The following is a 25,114-nucleotide window of genomic DNA, read 5'->3' as shown; positions in this document are numbered from 1 at the left end:
AGTGTGATTTAATGTTCAGTTAGACATTCAAAACAACTAAAAAGCAGTCAGAGAGCACATACTTCTGCAGAGGTCACGTAATTATCTGAATGTGTTGTTTTAATGACAAAAAGTGTTAATGGTTATAATCTGCATCTGGATCTGCATCCAAATACACACAGTGATAATCATTTCACATAATACCTAAATGTTTGCACAGTGTATGGATGAGTTGTGCCAAGTTTCACAGGATCACTGAGATACAACAATTTAAGTTTATAAAGTTGCTGCACAGTCAACAATTGTCAAAATACCATCAGATTTCCAGGATGGCTCATAGTAGATGTATGCACACCTGTGTCTTAATTTGGTTTCATTTGCACGATTTATTCAAGAATTATGGCAGTTTATGTGAAGTACGGTATCAGGAATTTGGCAGCCAATTATAGGAAAACAGTATGACATGTCTAAAAATAAACAATGACTTTCTTCTGCAGGCTCATTCAAATATTTAATCTACTAACTTTGGTGAAGATTGGATGATATATGTGGCAACTCCTCATAATTTAAGAGTTATGAATTAAAGCTTTTAATGCTTTATTTTACAGATCTAATCATTTTAACCACGTTATTTGGAGTATAGAGAAACTGGAAGTGTCTTGGTAAGATAGCCCCATTTAAACCCAAGTAAATATTAATTTATTATTGGAAACTTTATGCTCCATGTAAGCTGAATTGTAAATTTGACTTGAGACTGCAAATCTCACATTTTTGCATGTTCTGCAGATCTGCTGTGAACTGACAAAATGTGCTGAACACTGTTTCCCCTAGAATTAATACCAAAGTACATAGATCTTTCCAAAAAACAAACTGTAAATTATTCAGAGGTTCTGGACCTGTAAATTTAAGCATTACAGAAAAAAAAAGCTTTGTAAGCAGCCATATTTTGTTGACTTTTGGCTTAACTTTACACCAAATTTAAATGAAATATGTAACATTTTTGAGACACTCTGCTAACAGACAAACAAACAGCACCAAGAACATCACATCTTTGGTGAAGGTAATGAGGTATCTGTTATCCCCTTGACTCCATCAAACAGCACCAGTCAGTGTTTTCATGCTTAAATCAAAGTGGCATTGAAGCTATTATATTATGTTTTGTTTGTGCATGTAAATTCCCTCATGTCAATAAACACCTCTATCATCTCTATTCATTTCTTTGTAATTTAACCTGAGCAGGGGAGTATCCACTTTGTGCAGCATAATTACAGTCTCAGAGCCGTTTGAAAAACAGGGACTTGTCATTGGATGTCAATTTCATCTAGCCGGCAGCCTTGAGAGTCCCTTCTCCTTCTCCCCATCTCATATAATCTCCATTTCTCTGCTCATTCCACGTCCTAACTACTCCGCAATCAAAACTGTCAGTCACACTTAAGGCTCTAAACACCTTGCGATTCCCCAATCAGACACACTGCTCTCGCTCTGTACCTCAAATAGGCTGCAGCCGCTCCTGCAGCCCCATCTGTCCATCACACCGCGGCTAATTTTTAAAGACAAACTCATCATCACCTCGGGATGACATGTTATTCATCAACAAGCCGCAGCAGGTGGCTCAAAATAATGTGACCTTCACAATATCAGTGCCATGAAAAGTAATTTGTTTATAGATAGTGGCATGGCTCTATAGATGTCAGTCTGTTGGTCCGTCACTGTGGTCTAAACTGAAATATCCCAGCAACTATTGGTTGAAATTTGGTACAGATATTCATGGTGCCCAGAGGATGAATTGTAAAAACTTTGGTGATCCTTTAATGTTTCATCTTGTGTCACCAGCAGGTCAAAGTTTTAACTTATCCAGGAAAATGTCTCAACATCTACTGGACAGATTGGCACAAAATCTGATCCAAAAATTCATGGTTTCCAGAGGATTAATCCTAATGCCTTCAATGATCACTTAACTCTTTGTCTAATGCCACCATGAGGTTCATATTTATGGTTTCTCAACAACTAGATTGCCATGAAATTTGGTTAACATCCACCTCAGGAATAATTATTGGTGACCTGATCTTTCCTCTAGTGCTATCATCAGGTCAGAATTTCATTCGTCCAATTCAGTTTATAACCAAAGACCTTCAAAACTAATGAAATTTCCTTTGGTCTGAGCTGTTATTTGTGTTAGTGCAGTCTCGCAGAGCTGCTAGCAAGATTATACTCTTAGACTTGTTTCTTGGAAAAGGTTTTATGGAGAAAAATCTGTCAAGTGTAGAGTTTCACCTGTAACAATCCTTCACTTTTCAACACTTTATCATTCACAGAAGTCGAGAAATCACCTTCTGTCACTTAGCTTAAGCTACAAATTAGCTACAATAGAGTTTCTTGTACCATTACTGCTAATTAGCGAATGTTAGCATGCTAACACACTTAACTAAGATGGTGATTGAGATGTTTACCATATTCAGCACCTTAGTTTAGTGTATAATGTTTACTAAACATTATACTTAAACATCTATGATTAATATCAGCATGCTAACATTGTCATCTGCTACTAGCTAATGTAGCTTATGGTTTATTCTCATTAACTACATAGTAATCATCTACTTTGCATGATTTGTGATTTTAAAAAGTGCTAAAAGAAGAAGCACAGGACCATCATATGATTATTAATTTTCTATTTTCTATTTCTATTTTCGTTTTGTGGCTATTTTATTATTTTCTTTCGGGGTCAAATATATCAGCACTACAGTTAAAGCATAAGAGACCTTGTAATCCTTCTAAGAGGAAGCATAGTATTGCCGTACTTTCTACATACAGACTACACTGTTACCTATGAAATTGTTAGTGCACATTAATGTCAAATTCCTCCCCTGGCTGCAGCAGATTTGTGAGCAGTTGACAGGCAGATATGACGACCTCCAGTCAAGCTGTGATTGCAGCATCTTGGACACGATGTTCAATCTCACCACTCCACCCGACCACACACCCCATAAAACACCTCGCCCTCTGTGACACCTTTACGTCGCCTCACCCACACGGTGTTTGGATTTATTCACGGGCTGACAGCTCTGTTAAGAAGATCGCTGATCATCTGGGAGGAAGGATACATTTCAAGCTTTTTTTGGGGGGGGTTTGTGCACTCAGTGTAGCTCCATATTTTTAATTTGTATGTTTAAGGAAGCATTTAGTGAGTTTTTTTTAGTCTTATAGCAATTAACAGTGGTTGACAACTTATAACATGTATGTAAAATGTCAAAATATCATGTAATTGGTAAATTAACATGTAATCATATAAAGCAAAATCAAAAATTGGAAAAAGCTCAGATTAGTTTGGAAAAATTAGATGATTTTGTTGTGCTGCAGCTACATAAATGCTGTATTTTTACAGTAAATTGCATTAATTTGGCAGCCGCTTTTAACAAAGGGCACATCAATATGTGGACAGGAAGAGCCAGGGATCAAAAACAACAACCACACAATTAAGTGTTACCAATTGAAATTAAATGCAAACTTAAGTCTGCCATCTGACGTAGAATTGGTTATAATTGGAGTTGATATTTGGCGTCTTGGCTCTGTTATCGTCGCTCCCCCACAAGGAAGCATCAAGCTGAGCGTAGCAGGAGGTGGGGAGTGACGATACTAACTTCCTCCCTAGGTGAAGGAAGACACAGAGCCTGAAAGCCCTACAGGTGGATGCTGCGGTGGAGGAGGGACTTTTAATGCTATATGAACAGCAGCAGCAGTAGCAGCAAGTGACAGCATGGCTTCCAGGATAGCACTGATGGATTAAATATAACAACATAACAAAAAAGGTGCATTGGATAGCTTATATGTTGCAGTGAGAAGAGGCAAACTAGCCTGCAGGCATCACTTCATTTATCAATTTTTGCCCTTTTGACCCTTTTTTTCACTGTTATAGACTAATCTCTCTAGAGTCAACTCTACAATTGATGGATTGATCAGCTCCTCTTGTCCACATATTGAAGTGTCCTTCAGCGAAACACTAGTCTCCTAATTATTCCTGATGTGTGTGTGTACTTGGAGGGGAAAAAGTAAGTTAATTTGGGCAAAGCCATCTCCCAAATGAATGTTATGTAAGGAAAGGTTGAATTGTTGGACAGGCAAGTGATCAAAAAAAACCTTCTCTGACAGGGTTATTGATCAGAACCAGCAAAGACACAACAAAGCAGTTGCTTTGTTGTGTCTTTTGGAACAAAATTTATGAAATCTAATTTTGAAGACTGTGTTGATGACGTACGACACAAGTCATTTTTATCTACAAAGATTTAAAAAGCTGCATTCTCAAGCAGCCAAAGAAGCACAATGATGAAGAGGCTTCATGATTATATTATTTTTCTCTGATTCATTACTCTTTCCCAAACCTTTCTGTTGGATCATAGCTGCATTTCGATGAGCAACCACTCTCCTTTTTTTGAAATATTTACGTCAGATATGAGTTACCAAAGGGACAGGAGGGTTTTGGTGTTCCTACTGGTCACTTAAAAGGCTGATAGAGGTCACATATTGGTTACTGTGCCTTTAAAATCCTAATCAGCCAAAGGAGGTGATCCACTTTCTTAATCCACAGACTCAGAATTAGTCTGTAGTCAAGATCCTCCTTCCCTGTGATTTCCAGCTGACTTGGCTGGCCTTTAATTTGGCTGATTCACACTGCGCTCTCCTTTTTGTTTATGCTTCTATGGCGTTTTTCTTGACTCGGTGTAAAATAACTGTCCATCCAGCGTGACCTCTCTGAGCTTAAAAAAGAAATGTTTTCATTTCCAGGCGGCACCTACAGAGCAGGCAGGCAGCCAGGGGGAACCAGCTGAGCACTTCACTGAAAGGAGAGAATAAAGAAAAGGTTTCTGCTGCTCTCACTGAGCTGAAACCTGACTTTCATCTAAACACCTGGAGGTGAACACACCACTTGCTGAGTTTTTATTTCTTTTCCTCGGCTAATGGTGGAGTCTTAGTCTCATGTGTGGTCATGTTACATCACTGTAAAGCCTCTCAGACTCTTCCGGTCCTTCATGATACGTGTGAGAGGATAAGACCCGGCTGATGTCATTAGCTGTCGGCTTTAAATCAGGACCAGCTCAACTACACCACGATGTGCACGGAGCACTGAGAAGCCACCAGTTAGTGCCAGCAGATGCTCACTTTATTTATGTATCTATTTATTTACAGTTTATTTTTATAGGCGCTAGAACATACCATGGACCGATGCCACATACGCAGCATTTAAAGCATTTAAAGCATTTAAAGCATTTATATTGAGGGGTGAAATCAGTGATTTCAGGGTTTTGTTGAGCCTGACACAAAATTAAATTAACACTTGTGAAACAAATTTCAGATGTGAAAAGTTCACATGTGGACACATTTCACTCGTGTAAGATTTCTGATGATACAAGAACATGTGATTATCGGATATTTCACATATCAAATGTAAGACATCATACATGAAAATATAAAATCACATGTGAAACCCAATTTCAAATGTGAGGTTCAATGTTTATAGTTGCCCTTGGAGAAACCAGCCTCACCACAAGGTCCATTAAGTAGCGGTTTTTCAGTTTTCGGTCATATTAAATGATCTTCATCAGCAGAAAGAGTTTGGGATTGTAGATGTTAAAATGAAGAGAAAAACAAAATATAGAAGAATAAAAGATAAGAAGTCAGAAAAAATGGATGTTTGACCCTCGATAACTCCATGAAAACCAGGCAAACTCCATCTGTTGATGAAGATCATGTAATAGGATCAAAAGCTTCAGAACAGCTACTAAATTGACCATATGGTGGGATTGTTTCTCAGCATCTCAGACATAAAGAATATAAGCACATGTTGGTTTTTGGACATTTGAAGTGTAACATTTTTTGTAAATTTGGTCAGTTTGAGTCATTTTAACCTCATGATCTTCGTCATTTTCCTAGAAATTATCCATTAAATTGTGGATTTTTCATAATGTGATGCCAAAAGCAATAATTTTAGAATATATATTTAGACTCCTTTCAGGAAACTCTAATTAATCTTATTTGTACAAGTTTGAGCACTGATGCTTAAAATTAATTCTAAATTGTTGCACTTATTCCATGATAATTATTCTTATCTATTATTTAATACTTAATTTGACTTTTCTTCCCCAGGTTGTTTGTTTTTTTATGAGTCTGAATATAGGTTACATCAAAGAATCAATTCATTAATCAATAAAAAGAGCAAAAAAAATGTTGAATTAAAGGTTTTTTATGCAGCTTTTGTCATGAAGGAGTAAAAGCAAACAAACAGAGTATAATGTCTAATGGATATCTATCTTTGGATTAGAGACTTATTATTGGACAGAAATAACACAAGCAGTGTTTCAAGACGAAGATTTCAGCTTTCAAACATTCTCTGGATCCTCTCTCATTATCTGGCCTCCTCCTCCGCAGACACAGCGTGATAGTGTCTCTGCGTATCTTTCCCTCTCCTTTCCAAGACACAATGTGACGGCGATAAGCAGCACGTCCCAGTTCCACTTGACATCTTTCTGAAGAGGTGTAAAATTGAATACCACACAACGCACCAAGCAATCATATAATAATATCAGTCAGTCAGACGCCATATCAAACGCTGTTATCATGCATCAAACATAAGGCAACCAGAGCATTTGTGGCGCCCGCCTCTCTCTCTCTCTCTCTCGCTCTCTCTCTCTCTCTCTCTCTGTATCTGTCACTCTTGCAGCTCAACAATAACACATAACTGAAACCGAGTACACGCAGGCAAAAAGGCCGTACGGTGGCAGCTGTCCCCCTGTTAGAGCCCTGCTTCCTGTTATTCTGGAAAGCAACATTCGGATCAATAAACCTCCAGCTACCAAATGGACGTTTTATTGTTGGCTCCGAATGCCAGCTCCCCTCTCTAGAGGACCACTTAGTAGGCAGAGTGCGCCATGAGGAAAGCCACTTACTGCACAGGGAGCTGCTCGTCAGACAACCAGGAAATGGACCGTGTGTTGGAAACGCTTCAGCAGCACTTTTGAGTAACCCACCTTGGGTTCTGTGGAGTTCTATGGATTAACATCCACAGAAAATGGGGGCAGCTGCTCCTGCCATGGCGGTCCTCATGTCTGTGTGCTTGTGTGAGTGAGTGATCCAGATGGCTGTCAGAGCTCTGGAGGCCGTCCAGGTTATTGAGCACCGATGTGCAGCCTCACGTCAGAGCTGTCTGCCTGCTGTTCCACACTGTGCACACTCACCTCATCCTAAAACACCACTGTTTCCATTACCAGTGCCACTCTTCTGATAAAACATGCTTTAAAAATGGACTATAAGTTGTAACTAATGGCTTATTCATGATAAATAAATCATTTATCAATGCTTTATGGCTCAGTAATAAGCCATTAGCCACCTTATCAGTCACTAGGTTGTGAACAGTCCATTAACCTGGTGTACACACTCTTCCAGGATAACTTGCTTTGCCTTTCAAGCTCTTTAAAGGGTCAGTTCACCCCCACCCAAAAAACGTAGATATGCAGATACTTCTGGTTTTATTTGTCCAGGTTTTAATATCTGACCTCACTGTAAACAGTCTTAACTGGAACTACTTTCTGCCAGAGAAGTAATCCAGATAAAAAAAACTATGACTGACAATGATGCTGTTTCTGGAAAGAGGTGTGTTTGTTGCTGTTGTTTTTCCTTGTTGTGAGAGACCAGATATGAAATTTGCCAGAGATGGGTATCTCAAAGTGGGAAAATACTGAATGCATCTTGTAGTGTCTGACCCTTTAATTAACCAGGAAGACTAATGGACAGTGTGACCACTAACTTCTGAAGAACAGCTGCAGACCATCCAAAAGCAATTTGTATTAATAATTTGCAGCTCTGTACTTGATAAATAATTCCAGTGGAAGAAAGGGGATAGAAGAAGAAACATATTTGACTAAAATTTACAACTGCAGGCCCGATATAAAGTTATCATATAAAGTGAAACTATCAAGATGATTTAATGATCCTTCATTAATGACTTACGTTCTTATAGGGCATCAAGTTTGCAGTCATAAATGTTTATAACATCAACACTAACATCATGAATAAAGTGTTATGATAATATATCAGGTGTGAAGTTGTAAATATTCTGCAGCACTTTTCCAGAAGGTAATTGAGTAATCTAACAGTTCCCAACCTAAGGTTCAGAACCCCAAAGTGGTCCCAAGATTAATCTCAGGGGTCACCAGATGATCACACGGACATCTCTTACACTAATTTTTCTTTATTTTTTTTCTTGAATTTCCCTATTTTTTGCTTCTGTTTTTCTTTTCTTTGTGTGCTTGTGAAATATTGTTTCACCTCTTCTGGCACCTAAAAAAAACCCTTCCAATAAAACAGTCTGAGGAGAAAACTTCACTCTTTGGTTGAACTACTCATAACGTATGATCACATTAAGGAGCTGACCTGAGATGAGAGGTCACATGAATTAAAGGGACGACTGCCAAAATGTTTGGAATCAATAGACCATTGGAAGTGTAGCTAAAAGCCAAAACAACTTATGCTTTTTTGCATTGAGGAAGACACAGTATGCACCAGCCAAATTGATTCTTAACAACCTGACAAGCCAGAATTTATCCTTATTAATGGCTTGTCATTGATCAATAACATCATTAAATTATTTATTAGCCTTTTTAGTCAGAGCTCAGAGAAAAGTGAAGCTGAGAATCACAAGAGAGCAGATACAGATGTAAAAGTTGTCTCTCTGTTTGAGAAGGACACCAGCACTGTCTGACGTCCGCCTGCCGTCTGCTGCACAAAGTTATGCAAACTATAAAACATACCATCAAAGCGGACTGTGGTTTTTCAAGAATATCATTATAGGGTTTGTCATTATTCTTATCGAACTGCAAGCCGGTGCTTATCAAACATTCAGGACAACCCATAGTTGGAGAGTAGGGCCGCCTGAGAGCTGTATGCGCAGCCTTTGATAGCACATCACAGCTGCTCCGTGCCCCCTGAAATGACATCTGACAGCATTAAGCCAGCGGAGTTTTTTTTTTTTTAACAATCACACCAGGATTTCAGAGTGCTTAGAGGGAGAAAGTGCCTTGATATTAGCTATTTAAGTTGCCAAGAAAATCTTAATGGGCCGATTTCACAGTGGCAGCGAATGAGACAGAAGAGAAGAGGTGATGAGACGATCAATAGGAGATGAAAAGCCCTCCGAACTCCACCACTGTCTTCATTAATGTTCCCTATTCAGAGGCCTACAAACCAAATTTACAAAAACCAACAGAGATGACTGTATCAACTGTGACAATTGTGATTTATTTTTTCACCTGACTCACATCTGCTCCCCCTCTGCCATGGTGGGAAAACTGGGGGAAAAGCCAACATATGACTCAGAGGAATAAGAAGCAGCTTTGATCCGCACAGACACAAACTGCCAGGCTGTGCTGCTCATTAGACTGACGTGTGATAGATGGCTCATGCTTTCTCCCTATAATCCACTTCACAGCTGCTAGGGTTTGAGACACTGGGGATACTTTTAAGGGTTATTTTTTTGCGATGAAATGGGAACATAGCGTTTAAATTAGGCCTAACAGCTGGCCAATGGTGTTGCTAACCTCTATCTCTAATCAATAGTTAGAGCGGCATGGCGTTAGATGGCTGCTATTTATTGCTAAAACTGGTAATCAGTGGACTTTTGGGACACATCCTGAATGAGGCTGATTGTGTGTCTGTAGGCAAAAACATAAGCGCACTCTCTCTATGAATGTGACTGCTATTGGTTATGACATTTAATTCCCATTTGAGAACAACCAGTTCTCATAACGATGCACAATATGACGCCGGGAGACTTTTTTTTTTTTTTTTTTATACACACAAATTAGATTTGTCTCTGAATTCTGAGCCAGAGATTATGCTCAAAATATTCTTTATCAGCCATCATCATTTGTCATGGGTGTCATGACAAAACATGCCACAGAGGAAAAATAGTAAACTTGCTTTAAGCTGAGCGGAAAATACATTTAAGTTACAGCTTCTCCTTGTTCTGTTGTCTCTATTAACAATGTGTCTTTTTGTTCTGTCAAGGTCATTTGAATGACAGGCCGATCGATTACATCTATTTCTTTCCAATAACGTCACTGAGATGAAGCCCTCTGTATATTTTCAGGGTATTTGGGGTTTTTACAATTCCTACTTTTTTTTTTATAAAAAGGCAAAAAGTCTATAGGTCACATGACTGATCAATGGACTGTTTGAAAGGAAACAGCCTCAGACATCACCCTGGTGAAGACGAGATAGCCAAAACGTTTCATAAGGTGAATAAGGCATGTGTGATGTGTTTAAGAGCTGCAACGATTAGTCGATTGACAGTTAATGTGCAACTTTTGATAATCGATTAATTGCTTTTAGTCATTTTTTAAGAAAAAAATGCCAAAATTATCTGATTACAGCTTCTTAAATGTGAATATTTTCTCGCTCCTTTAGTCCTCTATGATAGTAAACTGAATATCTTTGTTGGTCGGGACACAACAAAACATTTTAAGTTGCATCTTGTGAATATTTTTTCACAATTTTATGACATGTCATAGACCAATCAACTGATTGATTAATCGAGAAAATAATCGTTAGTTGCAGCCCTACTGTGGTTTAATTTTTAGTTGGGAGATTTATCAATCTGACTCCAGTATTTAAAGACTTAATATGTTTAAATTTCACTACTTTTAGGCCAAAATATAATCAATAAACAAAGGCAGCAGCATCTGTCTGCCAGATTTGTATTCTTGAATAGTTAAAGTGTGTTTTGAAACAGCATTTAGACCTCCAATAGTTGGGAAATAAAATTTATATAAAATATAATTGAACAGTTAACGGAAAAAGTAAAATCCAAGTAAAAAAATTCTGGTCAAAATTTTCTGGCTTGTGATATAAGAAAGCATCTAAAATCCTGGCTGCAGCCCTGCTTCTATTGTCTACCAAAACTTTAAAAAAAAAAAAAAAAAAAAAAGTAGGAATGAAAATAAGTTGTTAAATGCTGACATTTACTGTCACTTTCCCCTCGTGTACTGAAGAAGTTGGCTGAGATCCGGAGCTGAGCAGCATCAGTTATTTGAAGATATCATTTTTGGATGGGAATCAAAATCTGCAAAACAGACAGGCAAATTCTCGGTCTGCTTCACAGAGGCTCTTGGGAATATGACTAAAAAAATAAGCAATTCGGTCACAACCACACGTCTGTGCTCCTCATTTTCTTTACATGCATTTTTCTTTTCATTGAAGGTGTCAGAGAGACCCTTTCTTGTCTCATTAAATGAGGAAAAGAGTCATTTGCATATTTCCAATTTATCCTCCTGGTTTGTAGTAAGTAAAGTACAATGTAAACCACAAAAACCACTGAGGACTTACCTGTTTCTATAGCTGAGTGTTTATTTATCTTTTATACTTATATATCTAGATGGGTAACATCATATTTTGGCTGATAAATAACAAAATTGAGGATGTACATTTGAGTAAGTTAAAGTGATGTAATGAATATACAAGCTTTGGGGGGGAAACATGCAAAAAAATGACACTGTTCTGCAAATTTAATTTAATTTTCTTCATATTGATAGATGATGATAATGGAAATCCCCCTCACATCACTGGTTTGGAGGATAAAACTGGCTTCTAGTCCAGTTGTCTCCAAAGATTTGACCATAAGGCATCCACAAAAAAGATCAAATAGTAAAAAAAAAAAAAAAAGTATTTATTCTATTATTTAACTCTTTAGGATTTAGCACACTGGGAGTGTTTTCAATTTGAGGTCTCACTTTCCCCCAAAGGCTACTGTCGCTCCACCTACACTACAGAGTTACATAATGTTATGTGAAGGCATTTGCATCCACAATAAAGCTTGAAATGGGGTTTCACGGGGACACAATTTAGTGAAATGGGGCTCTGTGGCCAAACTGGAGCACATGACCTGAGAGAAACTGGGGAATATTGAGGTTTTTGGTGTGTGAGTTTCGACCCTGCTTCGTGGTTTTCAACTCTAAAACCTGTGATTCTGGACAATTTTCATTCAATTATGTGATCTCCTACTCATTCTGAACTCGCTGGACCACACTTTGACAACCTCCCCCTCCTGAACTGTTTCAGGAACTTCCACCTGCAGTCGGAGCAGAGTCTCCTACCTGCAGCCAGCTGCATCCAGCCGCAGATCTTGTAAACGGTTCCGGTGCTGCAGAAGAAGAAGAGCGCGAAGCAGCCGATGCAGGTGAGGACCAGCACCATGGACATGCCGATGAAGAAGGAGGCGGCCTTGAACGCACCGGAGGGGATGCTGCTGAACTCGGTGAAGCTGCCCTGACAGGTCAAGTCCCGGGACAGCCCGTTCCCGATGCAGTAGTGGAACAGACCGAAGTAGCCCGCCTGCGGGGTGTCCACGCCGTCTCCGATCCAGTACGGCTGGATGAAGCACACCACGTTGACGATGGCGAAGAGGATGGTGAAGATGGCCCACAGGACGCCGATGGCGCGGGAGTTGCGCACGTAGTTGGTCTGGTAGATTTTGGCAGCCTCGGAGGCGGGGAGCATGGTGGTGGTCGTGCTGGGGGCCCCCGGGACCATCCTCCGGTCTGTGTGGTAGTAGTGTGATCTGCTCGGTCCTCTCTGGTGGATCTGTCCTCAGCAAACTAACATCTGCTGCATCTGATTTGTGGAAGGCATAGTCAGAACTTCTTCGCTGGATTTATTATTATTATTATTTCAGCCTTTATTCAGTCACAGATGTACCCTCAGCATCACTGCACTCTCGCATCCATGGTAAGGTTGGATTTTGTGTGTTTTTTCTTCCTTTTTCCTCTGATTTTCATTCATCACTCTGCAAAAAAACGATACGTGCGCTCCCGAAAACAAGCCGCGAGCTTCAGGAATCCATCCTCCATTCACAAACCCCGTAGATTTATCCTATTTATCCTTATTTCTATTTTTTTTTAAAAAATGTCCCTACCTGAGTCGTGCACTGTTATTCCGAATCTAAACCGGCCAGTGTGTCCGACAGAGGTTCAGCTCTGTGAATCACTGTGTGAGATCTCGCTGAAATGGTGCGTCTCTCTCTCTCTCTCTCTCTCTCTCTCTCTCTCTCTCTCTCTCTCTCTCTCTCTCTTTCTCTCTCTCGCTCTCTCTCTGCTCGACAACAGCAGCTGAGATCCTATTGAATTAGAGTTGGAGGATAGCCTTGGATATTACAGGGACAACCCACATCCCATAATCCCGGTCTGACGTATCATCAGGGGCGGACTTTACCATTAGGCAAGGTAGGAAACTGCCTGGGGCTCCCAACTAAAAGGGCCCCAAACAGCTGTAGATTTATTATGATGTTAAGATATGAAAAATATTGAATTATGTTCCTAATCTAACTCATTTTACCCCGAAATAACTTACAAAAGGCCCCCAAAGCACTTATGCAACTGCATACTTCTACTTTAGAGTAAAACACTGTACTACTACATTTACCTGACAGATAAATGTTAATGGTTACATGGCAAATTTTACTCACAAAATAGCTATAACAAATAGACTATAATGCATTATTATTGATTAAACTATCCAGCATTATATAAGAATTAAAAGCTCCACCTCACCTCTCTTTCACTCCTCACTTTTAAATGAAAATTTGAATGCAGGACTTTAACAGTATTTTTACTGTGCAGTATTATTAGTTTTACTTTAGAAAAAAGTTTGGAGTGCTTCTTCTACCACTGCCAACACAAACATTCCCAGTTAGAGAAAGGGTGAAAATAAAGCAAGACAGCATTTGCCTGCACGGGGCCCCAAAATCACTAAATCCACCCCTGCTTATTATAACAGTAACACTTGTGAATTCTTAAACAGACACAATGATATCACAGTAAAACAACAACAGAGGATCTAATAGCCTTCAAATTAATGCTCATATAATCTCCTTCTGGTCACTGTACCAGTGGAGGAATGCACATGAATTAATAATGCACATAAATGCACCTGTTATTGGCTATAATAATAATAATACGATGAACATACAGCGTATAGTACTAGTTAAATGGACGTGATGGTGTATGTTGCCATTGAATTCATTATAAAATTATATTAATATTCTCATATTTTCATGCAATAGGCTTAACCTGCAAAAATATAAGCTATGTTCTAATGTGAGAGCTATAGTACTGTAATAATAGCAATAATATAGTGGAAAAGTAACTTTGTATCAATTCTAAATGGTCCTATAGGCTAATTATAAATCATAATTTATGTTATAGGCTGACATTTGTTAGTTTTGTTTGTTAAGACAATTGGCAAAAATAATCTCGCCACAATGTCCATTCATCATCTTTTATGGATGCTCTGGAGCTTTTGATCACATCACACGTTCTTCCTCTGCAGATTTAGCCATTGAGATTAATGGATAATAGGCTAGTGGCTACCATTGTAATATGTAAACACAAATGGAAAACAATTATGTAAAAGCATCTAGTGTTTTAGCAGCATTTGGCATCATAGAGGGCAAGATTCAAACGACATCTAATAGAAAACATGATAGTATTTTACTTTTAATTCATAATTTCCATTTATTTCACAAATACGAGATTTTAGAGCCCAAAACTCCATTACCCATGATTCTATGTGTGAGCTGTGATTGGCTGGTAACCCAAACGGTAACGTGACGTAATCTGCAGGCGCGCGAAACTCCTCTGAGTGCTCTCGGCTGTGTGTGTCTGTGTCCGACCTTTTAACGGGCTTTTTTTCCCTGTATTTTAAGTTTGTTACACATTTTACAGTCAGTTATCGATATTTACACACTACGCAGTCGCATTAGTGGTATGTAGTTTCTTACAATATTCCTCGTTTTGCTCGCATTTTGACTGAATACCGGAGGTGGTCGTCTCCAGCTCCGTTAACGTGCCGTACTTTTTAACTGAAAGCTAAGCTAACGTTGCTTGTTTTTAGCCGCACGATAGTCGCCTCCTCACAGTAAATACTCGGTGGTTTGGTCGGTAACACGAAGAGCAGGATGGCAGCGCCGCTGCAGCATCCAGGATATGAGGAGGAGAAGCTGCAGAGGGTCGCAGACCAGCTGCCGTGCAGGGACGTCCAGGCGGGGACACTGCTGTCCCTGATGGGACAGGTAATGATGTCATCTCCGAAAACAGTAATATGAGTTTATTTTAGGCGTCCAGAAGGTTAAAAAATACTTAATACTTCTGTCTTGTATTTCTATATGTGACGTTGACTTTACAAGAAAGTAGTATTTAAAAGCAAGTTTTGTTTGTTTCAGTGCATTTTGAGGACAGAAATGGTCGTTTTAATAATTGTCATATGATATTAGAGCTGCAATGATTAGTCGATTAATCGATTAGTTCATTGACAGAAAATTTGTTTGCTGCTTTTGTCTGTAAGGCTGCAATTAACTATTACTTTATTTACTATTTATTTTTTTATATATTTTTATTTACTATATGATTATTTTCATTATGAATATGTTGGTTTTTATATTTTTACACATACAATAAAACAAACAAAGTAAAACAAACAGGGAAAACAAAGCATAAAAAACAAAAAAAGAAAGATTCTCTATATATAGTTCAGTGTACTGTCATAAATAAACTTCTCTTCTTAGTCAGTTAATCAGAAAGTACATAGATTTTCATTATCCATTAATGTGTTGATTGTTTTCTCAATTAATCAATTAGTTGTTTGGTCTAAAAATGTCAGAAAATGATGAAAACTGATGATCACTGTTTCCCAAAGACCAAGATGAAGCCCTAAGATGTCTTGTTCCGTCCTGTTTTGACAGACAGTCCACAACCCAAAGATATTCAGTTTACTATCATAGAAGACAAACAGAAAATGTTCACATGTAAGAAGCTGGAACCAGAGAATTTTGGCATTTTGTTCTTAAAAATGACTCAAAACAATCAATCGATTACCAGAATAGTTGTGGATTAATTTTCTGTTGATCGACTAATTGTGAAGCTCTACTTTTCTGTGTTATACACGGTGGTAAATTGAATATCTTTGGATTTCACACTGTTGATCAGACAAAACAGGACATTTGAAGACGTCACTTTGGACTCTAAGAAACTATTACAGGTGTTTTTCACTATCTGACATTTTACAGACGAACAATTAATCGAGAAAATAATCAGCAGATTAATTGATAATGAAAATAACCATTAGTTGCAGACCTAAATGATATATAACTATTTTCACGATGCTAACATACCTAAAAAGATGGACATGTATGATAATCTACAGATTATTTTGTCAGTTTATTGATAGTCTAGAAAGTTCACAATTCACAATTTCTCACACAGGTGACGTCTTCAGTCTAAACACAAAGATGTTCACTTTACAATGATTTGAAACAGTAAATCCTAGAATTGAAGTTGGTGTTAGTGAGGGGCATTTTTGCTTGAAAAATTACTATTATAATGAATCATTGGTTATTAAAATGGTTGCCAATTATTTTTCTGTAATCGTTTCCAGTCTGTAGTTTTCTCAAACAATTATTTCAGTTTATTGAAATGTATTTTTTGTGCTCAACATTATTTGTCAAGTGATTACCCAAAATACTTATTGCATCGCTCCTTCAATCAATTAGAGAAGCTGACTGCTCATTATAAAGCATCAGAATAATAATCATGAACAGGCTTTGGTCTGTCAAGCACTAAAATCATTCTGCATGACTGCAGTTAACCAAGGAGCAGTCAAGGAAGGCATTACAATTAATTACTGGCAAAAACTCTGAATTAATTTGATTTTGGGAGAACTTGTTTATGTTGATTGTCGTCGATCATGATGAAATGTTACTCTAAAGTTGAGTTTAAGAGTCCTGATGTTTATTCCTACAGCCACAACAGTACAGCTACCCTTCAATCTTCATCTACGGTCATCGAGCCTCTGGGAAGAGTCACGTGATGAACGTTTTACTGAAGGAACTGGAGGTAAGAGAGAAACACCTGCTGTCAGATTTCCAGGGCATTTTGAAATGAATTTTGTGCGTTTTTGTGTGTATAAAGCTTGGGGTCCAGGATTTGTCAGTAAAATTAGTAATAATTTCACTTTCTGCTCTCTTAAACTCCTTCCTGCTCTGTTGACAAGAGTGTGTTAAGGGACAAACTAACAATTAAAGTATGACTCACACTGACTACTTTAAGCTTATATAAACTTCAAACTTCAGTCATACAAAGCTTTCTTCATCAAAGCGCTGAGTCCTTGGAAATATAACATTTTATCGAGTACAAAAGAAGTTCAGGAAGGCAACTGTTACTCCTTTAATGGATGTTATTGTGTCAATCTTTCTTCTCTTAGCACACAAAGCGCTGTTTGCGTACTTTCAATGAAATACTTTTATATTCCCCTCCCTGATGTAATATTTAAGGACATGACCCTGAAGTATATGTTATAGAAAAACTGCATTTTTTAAAATAGATACTGTGGCATTTATATCCTCCCATTGCTGTCATGAAGCTCCATTCGATCCGCAGAGTTCAGCTCTTTCACAAACACCTCCACACCTGATGAACTTATTAAATTAAAAAAGAAAAAAAAGTATACTATCCGCTTCTGCCTGTTGGCACCTACATGCTATCGGACCTGAACTTAGCTTTATGACACTTACTCTCCTGACTAGATCCTTGCTTGTTGTTGTATTAACTCTCATATGTATGTTGCTTTGGATAAAAGTGAGATTTCAATTCTTGTAATGTTCATGTGTCCAGAAACAGAGGAAAGACAATGTGAAGATGTGTGTATTAACGCTTCCTCTCTCCCTCTCTGCAGCTGCCTCACGCCACAGTCAGCTGTGTCGAATGTGTTTCCGTCGCGCTGCTATTTGAACAAGTGCTGCTGTCCTTCTTTGGCTGCGATGCTGCCTCCCAGCTCCCCCGCAGTCCCTCCCTGTCTGACTTTGTACGCATCTACAGACAGCAGTGCTCCCAGTCTCCTGCCAAGCAGACGCGATACATTGTGAGTGCCATGCACTTTACGCTCAGCTTCAGATTCCTCCTCACTTGGCATGCCAAAATACCATAATCCACGGCGTGTCAAATTACGTATTCTTCGGATATGTCACTTAAATGTTTGTATGATAATGTGATTAGTAGTGATAACATATGCAAATAGATGCTAAACAAAGCTCCAGATGCATTAGCCTGGAGGAAATAAGTGTGATTTTCAGCCAGCACGGGAAAGCGTTTAATCGGGTATTTTGGCTTGATCAGTTTTGACATTTTAAAGTGAGCCTGCTGCACAGAATGCAGTAATGCGCCGTGATAAAACAGCCATTCACAGCTTCTAGTTTACTGAGCATGGATGTTACAAAATTAGCTCAAACATACATATATATATCTTTCAGGTAATGGAAAAAGCCGAGCTTCTGAGAGACACAGATGCCAATCTGCTCCCTGCTCTCCTGCGTCTTCAGGAACTGGTGAGATTGAAGTGTTGTATGCTCTTTGTGTTATCTATCAAGTGTGTCACTTTTTAGTTGTTGGACTGTGTGGATGTTGATGAGGGCCTGGAAGAGATTCTTTTTTCTAATTAATGACCTTGAGTTGAGTGTATGGAGCTCTTTCATACTGCTGTTAAGAAGCAAGGATGGCATCAACTCACAGCACTTTAATAAAAGTAAAAAGACTTGTGTATTTATGTTAAAGCTAACTGTCTCCTGGTGGATTGTGAGTGTTAAGAGGAATGTCTTTTCAATGTGGTACTACTCCATACGTATACGATGGATGACAGGATGATGAAGGATCGCTGTGCTTCTGATGTGTATTATTATTATTATTATTATTATTATTATTATTATTATTTTCTTTTCTATACAAAAGGTTAACAGGAAGGATTTACGGTCTTTGGTTTAGGGCACATTTTATTACAGCGGCAGAAAAGCACCAGCAGGGTTTACAGTGTGTGTTCACCTCCATCTGTCAGTTTTGTATGAACATAAAAAGTCTTTCTGATTTGATCAGAATCAAACTGATTCAAACTGAATCAAACTGTGCTGTAAATATATACATACTTTACAAAAAAGGCTATATTTCTAAAACACAACTGTTTTGTAATCTGTTAGGACATTTTACTAAAACATATTTTCCTTAAATTACTCTATAATGAGCAATAAAACATAAAATGGATGTTTTTAGTGGGTTTAGTCTCACCTAAATCACATAATAAACAGAGTTTCCTCATCAGGGGGACCATTAAACCTGTTTCTATGGCTAATGATAGAGTATCTGAACTAACAGTGTGCACAGAGATCTAGGACTTCAACTAATGATCATTTTTTATTATCGATTAATCTGCGGATTACTTTCTCAGTTTATTGTTTGGTCTATAAAATGTCCATCACAGTCTCCTAAAGAACAATGTGATGTCATCAAATTGTTTTGTAAAACCAACTAAATAAAACACTTGTAACATTTGATATACATATACAAAACACAAAGCAATGTCTGTAGCCATGGAGACATACTCTCACTGACTTATAAACACGAGGATCGGGTGCGCTTATTGGACAAAATAACTATTATATGACATAAATTTAACTACGTACATCTGTCCTTTTCAGGTTGAGGACAACGTCACCGTCATCCTGCTCAGTGAAATTGTTTGGGACAAGTTCAGACCCAACACCGGCTGTTTCGAGCCCCTTCTGCTCCATTTCCCTGACTACAGTAAAGGTATCATAGTTCACACACACACACACACACACACACACACACACACACACACACACACACACACACACACACACTACATCAGCCAGTGTCATGAATATCTATCACCATGCTGCATGACGATGACGCACACTTGGCGGATGAGGTGTTAGATGTGAGATTTGTACCTGTGATTTTGTTCTTACACTTCAAGCAGCCACTGTGGAGGAATATTTCACTATGAAACACCGCTGTATAAATTCCGCACTTAGAAAGAGTGATGTTCTTGTGATAATCTCTTGTCTGGTTTCGAGTATTATTTAAAATATCTGTTTTTTTAACACGCGCCTGAGCAAAGTAACTGTGTGTTTCTGTGTGTATTTGTAGCTGAGCTGCAGCAGATCTTGTCCCAGGACAGACATCCTTCATATTCGGCTGAGTTCTACTCCTCCTACATCAACATCCTGCTGGGAGTCTTTTACTCCGTCTGCCGAGACCTCAGAGAGCTACGCCACCTGGTCAGACACACACACACACACACACACACACACATAAGTCAGTGAAGATTTATCATTGCTTTGATTTTCTTTCAGTGTAGTGCCATTGATTTCTCTTTTCTCTTTCCATCTAGGCTGCCCTTAATTTTTCCAAGTTCTGCGAGCCTTTGGCAGAAGGAAAAGGTAATTCATTAAAAAGAAGTGTATTCATTGGACTGCCGATCGATATTAAAAAACATCACATTTTACCTTTTGTTTTCACTCAAACATGGATTTTTTTAATCAAGTTGAGATGCACTTCAGTTATTTGTATTTTTCTTTGTTTCTTTCGTTAAAGTTGCATTCATTGATTGTTTTTGGCCACTTGGGGGCAGCAGAACAAACTGAAAACACAACATCTGACATAATATTAACTTTTAAAGGATTTGGCTGTATTTTAAATTATTTTCTAAATCTTATGTGCAGAGCCAAACCAACAATGAACTCATCCTACTTTCAAGTATCGTGTGTTTATACAAAGCTCATATATGTTATCCCTTTGTGTCATAGAGCTTTGTTATTAACCAAAAACTATTAAAAACACATCAATGAGCCGCACCGCTGCACTGGGTGACATGTTCCTTCGACCATGAAGACTTACTGAAAACAGCTGCCTGCTGTGTGGAGTTTGTGGGCTTGAAAACCAAAACAATGAGCTAAAAGAGGCTAAAATGCACAGTGAAGCTGAGTTCAGTGATACAACTAAGGATTATATTTATTATTGATTGATCTCACAATTTTTTCTCAATTTATCGGTTAGTCATTTGGTCCATAAAATGTCTGGAAATGGTAAAAAAAGAGAGAAAAAGTCAATCAACGACAACCTCAAATGTCTTGTTTTGTGCCGACCAACAATAAAACCTGAAGATACTCAGTTTAATATCATAGAGGACTAAAGAAACCAGAAATATTCACATGTGAGAAAGTGGAACCGAAGAATTTTGATATTTCTTTTTAAAAAATGACTCAAAACAATTAATTGATTATCAAAATAGTTGCCGTTTAATTTTGCAGACTAAGTGATGCAGCTCTATTCATCAATATAAGTGACGCCTTTCACATAACCATTTGATTTGTTGTTAAAATAAAAGTATTGATTCACGCAGCTGATTCTTTTATTTTTCTTTGCTCTCCTGTTACTTATATTTCAAATATAAGCAAACTAAGACTCATAACGTGCTTCACTGTGGCTGTTTGAAAAATGTTGCTTTATTTTATGTCTGTAGTGAAAGAGAGCGACACACACAAGCTGTGGAGAAACATCGAGCCTCATTTGAAAAAAGCCATGCAAACCGTCTACCTTCGAGAGGTTTCCAGGTCTGTGTTCTTCACATGAGTGTGTTCATTAAATCAAATCATGTCACTTTGCATCTGTGAGCTGTGTTTCTTCTCGTCATTGTGTGTGTGCTTTTCTCTCTTCTTCTTCTTCTTCTTCAGCCTTCAGTGGGAGGAGATGCAGCAAATGGAAGAGAAGGAAACCAGAACCGTGAGAGGTACCGACACATACTGAGCGCGAGTGCAGAGAGATGTTAAACTGTAAAAACACTGATCGGGTGCAGTGACACTGTGGATTCACGCTGATATAGTTGTTAATTTTTTCTGTGAAGTATCAATGCATCACACCCTAAAAAAAAGAAAATCACACTATCAATCACTATCAATCATCACAACACGGATTAATGATGTACTCAGTAGAAATGAGAAGATCTAACTGTGCATTTTTCTCTTTAGTTTATCTGACTCATTGCATTTATTTCTTTGCTTTTTTTTAAGGTTTATCTGCTCACACTCACGTTGAACTGCCTTATTACTCCAAGTTTCTGTTGATTGCTGCCTACCTGGCATCCTACAACCCCGCCCGCACAGATAAACGCTTCTTCCTCAAGGTAGGTGTCTTTTCTATATGGGACAGTGTAGAGGTGACAGGAGACAAGGGGGGAGATGAGGGGATGACAACAAAGATCCCTGAAACATACATGGACCAGGGATGTTGCATCGTCGTCTGAGGGCGTTTTCAAACATGCGTTCGGTTGAATTGGACTCTGGTTCATTTCCCCCTTGGTACGATTTGTTTGGGCAGATCTGAAACATTTGAATCAAGGTCGCATTTTTGATGTTTGGCATATAGGACCTTCTGTAGGACTTTCTTCCTGTGTTTATCATCTTGCTCCCAGACACATCTGACCAATGAGCGGCTTTTAGTGAGTTATTTTGGTTTGCTTTTCGCTGTGTGAAAAGAAACTGAACCAACAGGAAACACACCAATTTTACCAACTCATCCACTGATTTGGATCGGAGCAAATAAACTATAGGTTTGAAAACATCCTTAAACCTCTAGTCCGCTATTGGTTGACTAGTACTCTTGGACTTCCTAGTCAAGACACCTCAGGAATTTTGTCTTAAAAGATTTTACACCTGTTGAAATTATGCTTCTGTGTTTTTATTCATAATCCGACAAAATGTAAACACGTCTCACAGCTCATCTCCAGTAATCTACATCTTACATTTGATGGACTTTCTTTGAAGCTCACACTGGTTTAAACCTCAGTGTGTGTGCATTTTGTATTGTAGTTGAGGTTTAAGGATAGAGGGTGTTGAATGTTGTACGGATTGTAAAGCCTGTTGAGTCAAAGTTGTGATTCCAGCATAAATAAAATATATTTAATTTCTGTGAATTAATGTATTTGATGTCTCTCTTCTCCTCCCAACAGCATCATGGTAAAATAAGAAAAACAAACTTCTTAAAGAAAAATGAAAAGGTGATTATCTTACACACAACACTTGTTTTGATCTTAATTAGTTTTAATCACAACTTTTTTCCAGATATAACTTAAAATGATGTCAATATTTTATAGACAAGTAACCACCTTCTGGGGCCCAAACCGTTTCCTCTGGACCGACTGCTCGCCATTTTCTACAGCGTGGTGGACAGCAGAGTCGCCCCGACCGCCAGCATCTTCTCTCAGGTCAGAGTCCAGCAAAATATTTTACAAAATATTCTGAATACGCTGAGCAGATACAGTTAAAATGACCTGTACATTAACGAAATAAAAAAGAAGATGCTGATGATCCTGAAAAATTCACTTTTTTGTAGCTTTCACATTTTTTTTACCTTTGTTCATGTAATAAATTAATATTTTTTCTATCTGAAGAGCCTCTTCTAGGTTTTTTTTGGTCTGTGTTTGGGCATATTTTCCTAAAATGTGGACTGTTGTATGATATATGGGACTGTTTACCTTCATCTGACTTCACACATCTGACACTTCTTGAAAAGCCTCGATTAAAGAACATAATCTTTTTTCACATTTGCTTGTTTTAACGGTTAAAAATCACCTCTGGATGAGGTGTTTATTTGTTGATGGTGATGATAGTGTGTGACGTCCTTGAATAGCAGAATAAAGGACAAATATAGATGCATCTGTTTGTCACCAGAACACTAAAATGATACATCTGAAACAACTAGCAGTTAGTTTAATTAACCTCCTTAATTCTCTGTATACATTCCTCTTATTGCCTGTTGAGCATCACCAGGTTTGTTGCCGTTCTGCTAAGTTAAACAAAGCTGTAGCGGCTTAATTTTGCATTTCATTTAGTCCTGCAGCGGTTGTAACCTTTCTGCATGATTGTGACTCCTAAAGTTAATCAGATAAGCAAATGAAAGAGAACGTAAACTATGATATTCAGAGGATTTTAAATGCCCAATTTTTTCAATCTCAGGCTCCTAAAATTCCCATTTCTAGGTGCAAATCACATATTATTTCATGTTAAATCAACCCTAATGACCACAGTGTGTCAGATGAGAGTTTTCTACCCATATGGTCGTGAGTTTTGGGATCCGTCGCCAAATGTGTATCTATTTATGGCCCTGGGCATGAAATGGTTTTAGGAAATTAGGCTCGACCCATATCTGCGCAACTGGCTCTCATCATTTTTTTGTGCCTCTGCATCTAAGTGTGGAAAAGCTGTGTTTAAAGAAGCGGAACAGAGTCATTTCGATTTCTCTCTCTCTCCCCATTTAGATCTCCTCCCTGGTGACCTTACAGCTGTTGAGTCAGGTCAGTCATGACGACCAGCTCGACGCCCCCAAGTACAAATGTGCCGTTTCCATGGACTTCATCTGCGCTATATCCAGGTGTGTGTGTGTGTGTGTGTGTGTGTGTGTGTGTGTGTGTTTGCATTATTACGCATGACTGAGACTGACAGAAGAATGATTCAAGGGCACTGACCCTTTTTTTTTTTTTTTTTTTGAGTTTTTTCACTGAGAATGTGCTTGCTGTAATTTATCTTCCAGGACGGTGAACTTTGATATTGTGAAGTATCTGTACGACTTCCTGTAAACCTGCTGTGCACAAAGGAGAGATGACACACACACACACGTGACAGTAAGACGAAAAAAGGGGGATTTCTCTCCACATGAGCGCACTTAAGGACAAGCATTTGGCAAAAAATGAGGATCTCCGACCGTTGTAGATAATTTTGTGCAGGAAAATTAATCCAATTATGTCGCTGCCCTCTTGTGGTTGTTGAATGAGCTTGACTGTCCATGATGAACATTTGCATTTGTGTAAAATAAATGCCATATTGGCAATTACACTTCATTTCTGTTTTAGTTTTGTTAAACCGGTACTACATTTGTGATGCATTGACAGGAAGTATCTCAAAGAGGCTGTTATAATACAAAAAAAGCCAGAATATAATATAGCTCCTCCTCTAAACATGGTGAAATAAGATGATGATAACGCAGCTTTGGGATGTTGTCTGATGTAAAGAGACTGTGGCACCATGCAGGTGAATCATCGTTCTTGCTCAAAGGTAGAATTTTGTTTCCCTAATGTGTTACCTTTTATTTTAGGGTACTAAAGGCAATAGGATACTTTTACATTAATGGGGGAAAATCTTTCAGAAAATTATATGAAGTCTGCTTTCTCAGTCTGACTCCTGTTTACTAATCTTCCT

General features: G+C 38.3%; 2 protein-coding genes across 3 annotated transcripts in view; one reads left to right on the top strand and one right to left on the bottom strand.

Moving 5' to 3' along the window:
- The window catches only part of lhfpl3 (LHFPL tetraspan subfamily member 3), a 44,518-nt gene extending 31,469 nt beyond the window's left edge, over nt 1-13,049 (bottom strand). The window contains exon 1 of the mRNA XM_067581871.1: nt 12,117-13,049. Coding sequence (XP_067437972.1) covers nt 12,117-12,552 — 436 coding nt within the window. The 5' untranslated portion in view covers nt 12,553-13,049. The remainder of the gene's footprint in view (nt 1-12,116) is intronic.
- A 1,573-nt stretch (nt 13,050-14,622) lies between these two features.
- Nucleotides 14,623-24,756, top strand: orc5 (origin recognition complex, subunit 5). 2 transcript variants are annotated; one of them, XM_067581757.1, is made up of 15 exons: nt 14,623-14,781; nt 14,911-15,088; nt 16,815-16,907; nt 17,746-17,931; nt 18,320-18,394; nt 19,535-19,646; nt 20,010-20,140; nt 20,254-20,302; nt 21,385-21,475; nt 21,596-21,651; nt 21,932-22,044; nt 22,870-22,917; nt 23,014-23,124; nt 24,178-24,290; nt 24,450-24,756. In XM_067581757.1, exons 2-15 carry the CDS (start codon nt 14,975-14,977, stop codon nt 24,493-24,495), a joined length of 1,338 nt encoding a protein of 445 aa, XP_067437858.1. In that variant the 5' UTR covers nt 14,623-14,781; nt 14,911-14,974; the 3' UTR covers nt 24,496-24,756. The 2 variants fall into 2 exon arrangements, with proteins under 2 accessions (XP_067437858.1, XP_067437857.1); XM_067581756.1 differs by having other exon boundaries at nt 14,623-15,088.
- The last annotated feature ends 358 nt before the right edge of the window (nt 24,757-25,114 follow it).

Source organism: Thunnus thynnus, chromosome 23 (assembly GCF_963924715.1).
Source record: "Thunnus thynnus chromosome 23, fThuThy2.1, whole genome shotgun sequence".
NCBI classification, from domain to species: Eukaryota; Metazoa; Chordata; class Actinopteri; order Scombriformes; family Scombridae; genus Thunnus; species Thunnus thynnus.
Note: the sequence above shows the minus strand (reverse complement) of the source record. Positions and strands in the feature narration are given on the sequence as shown.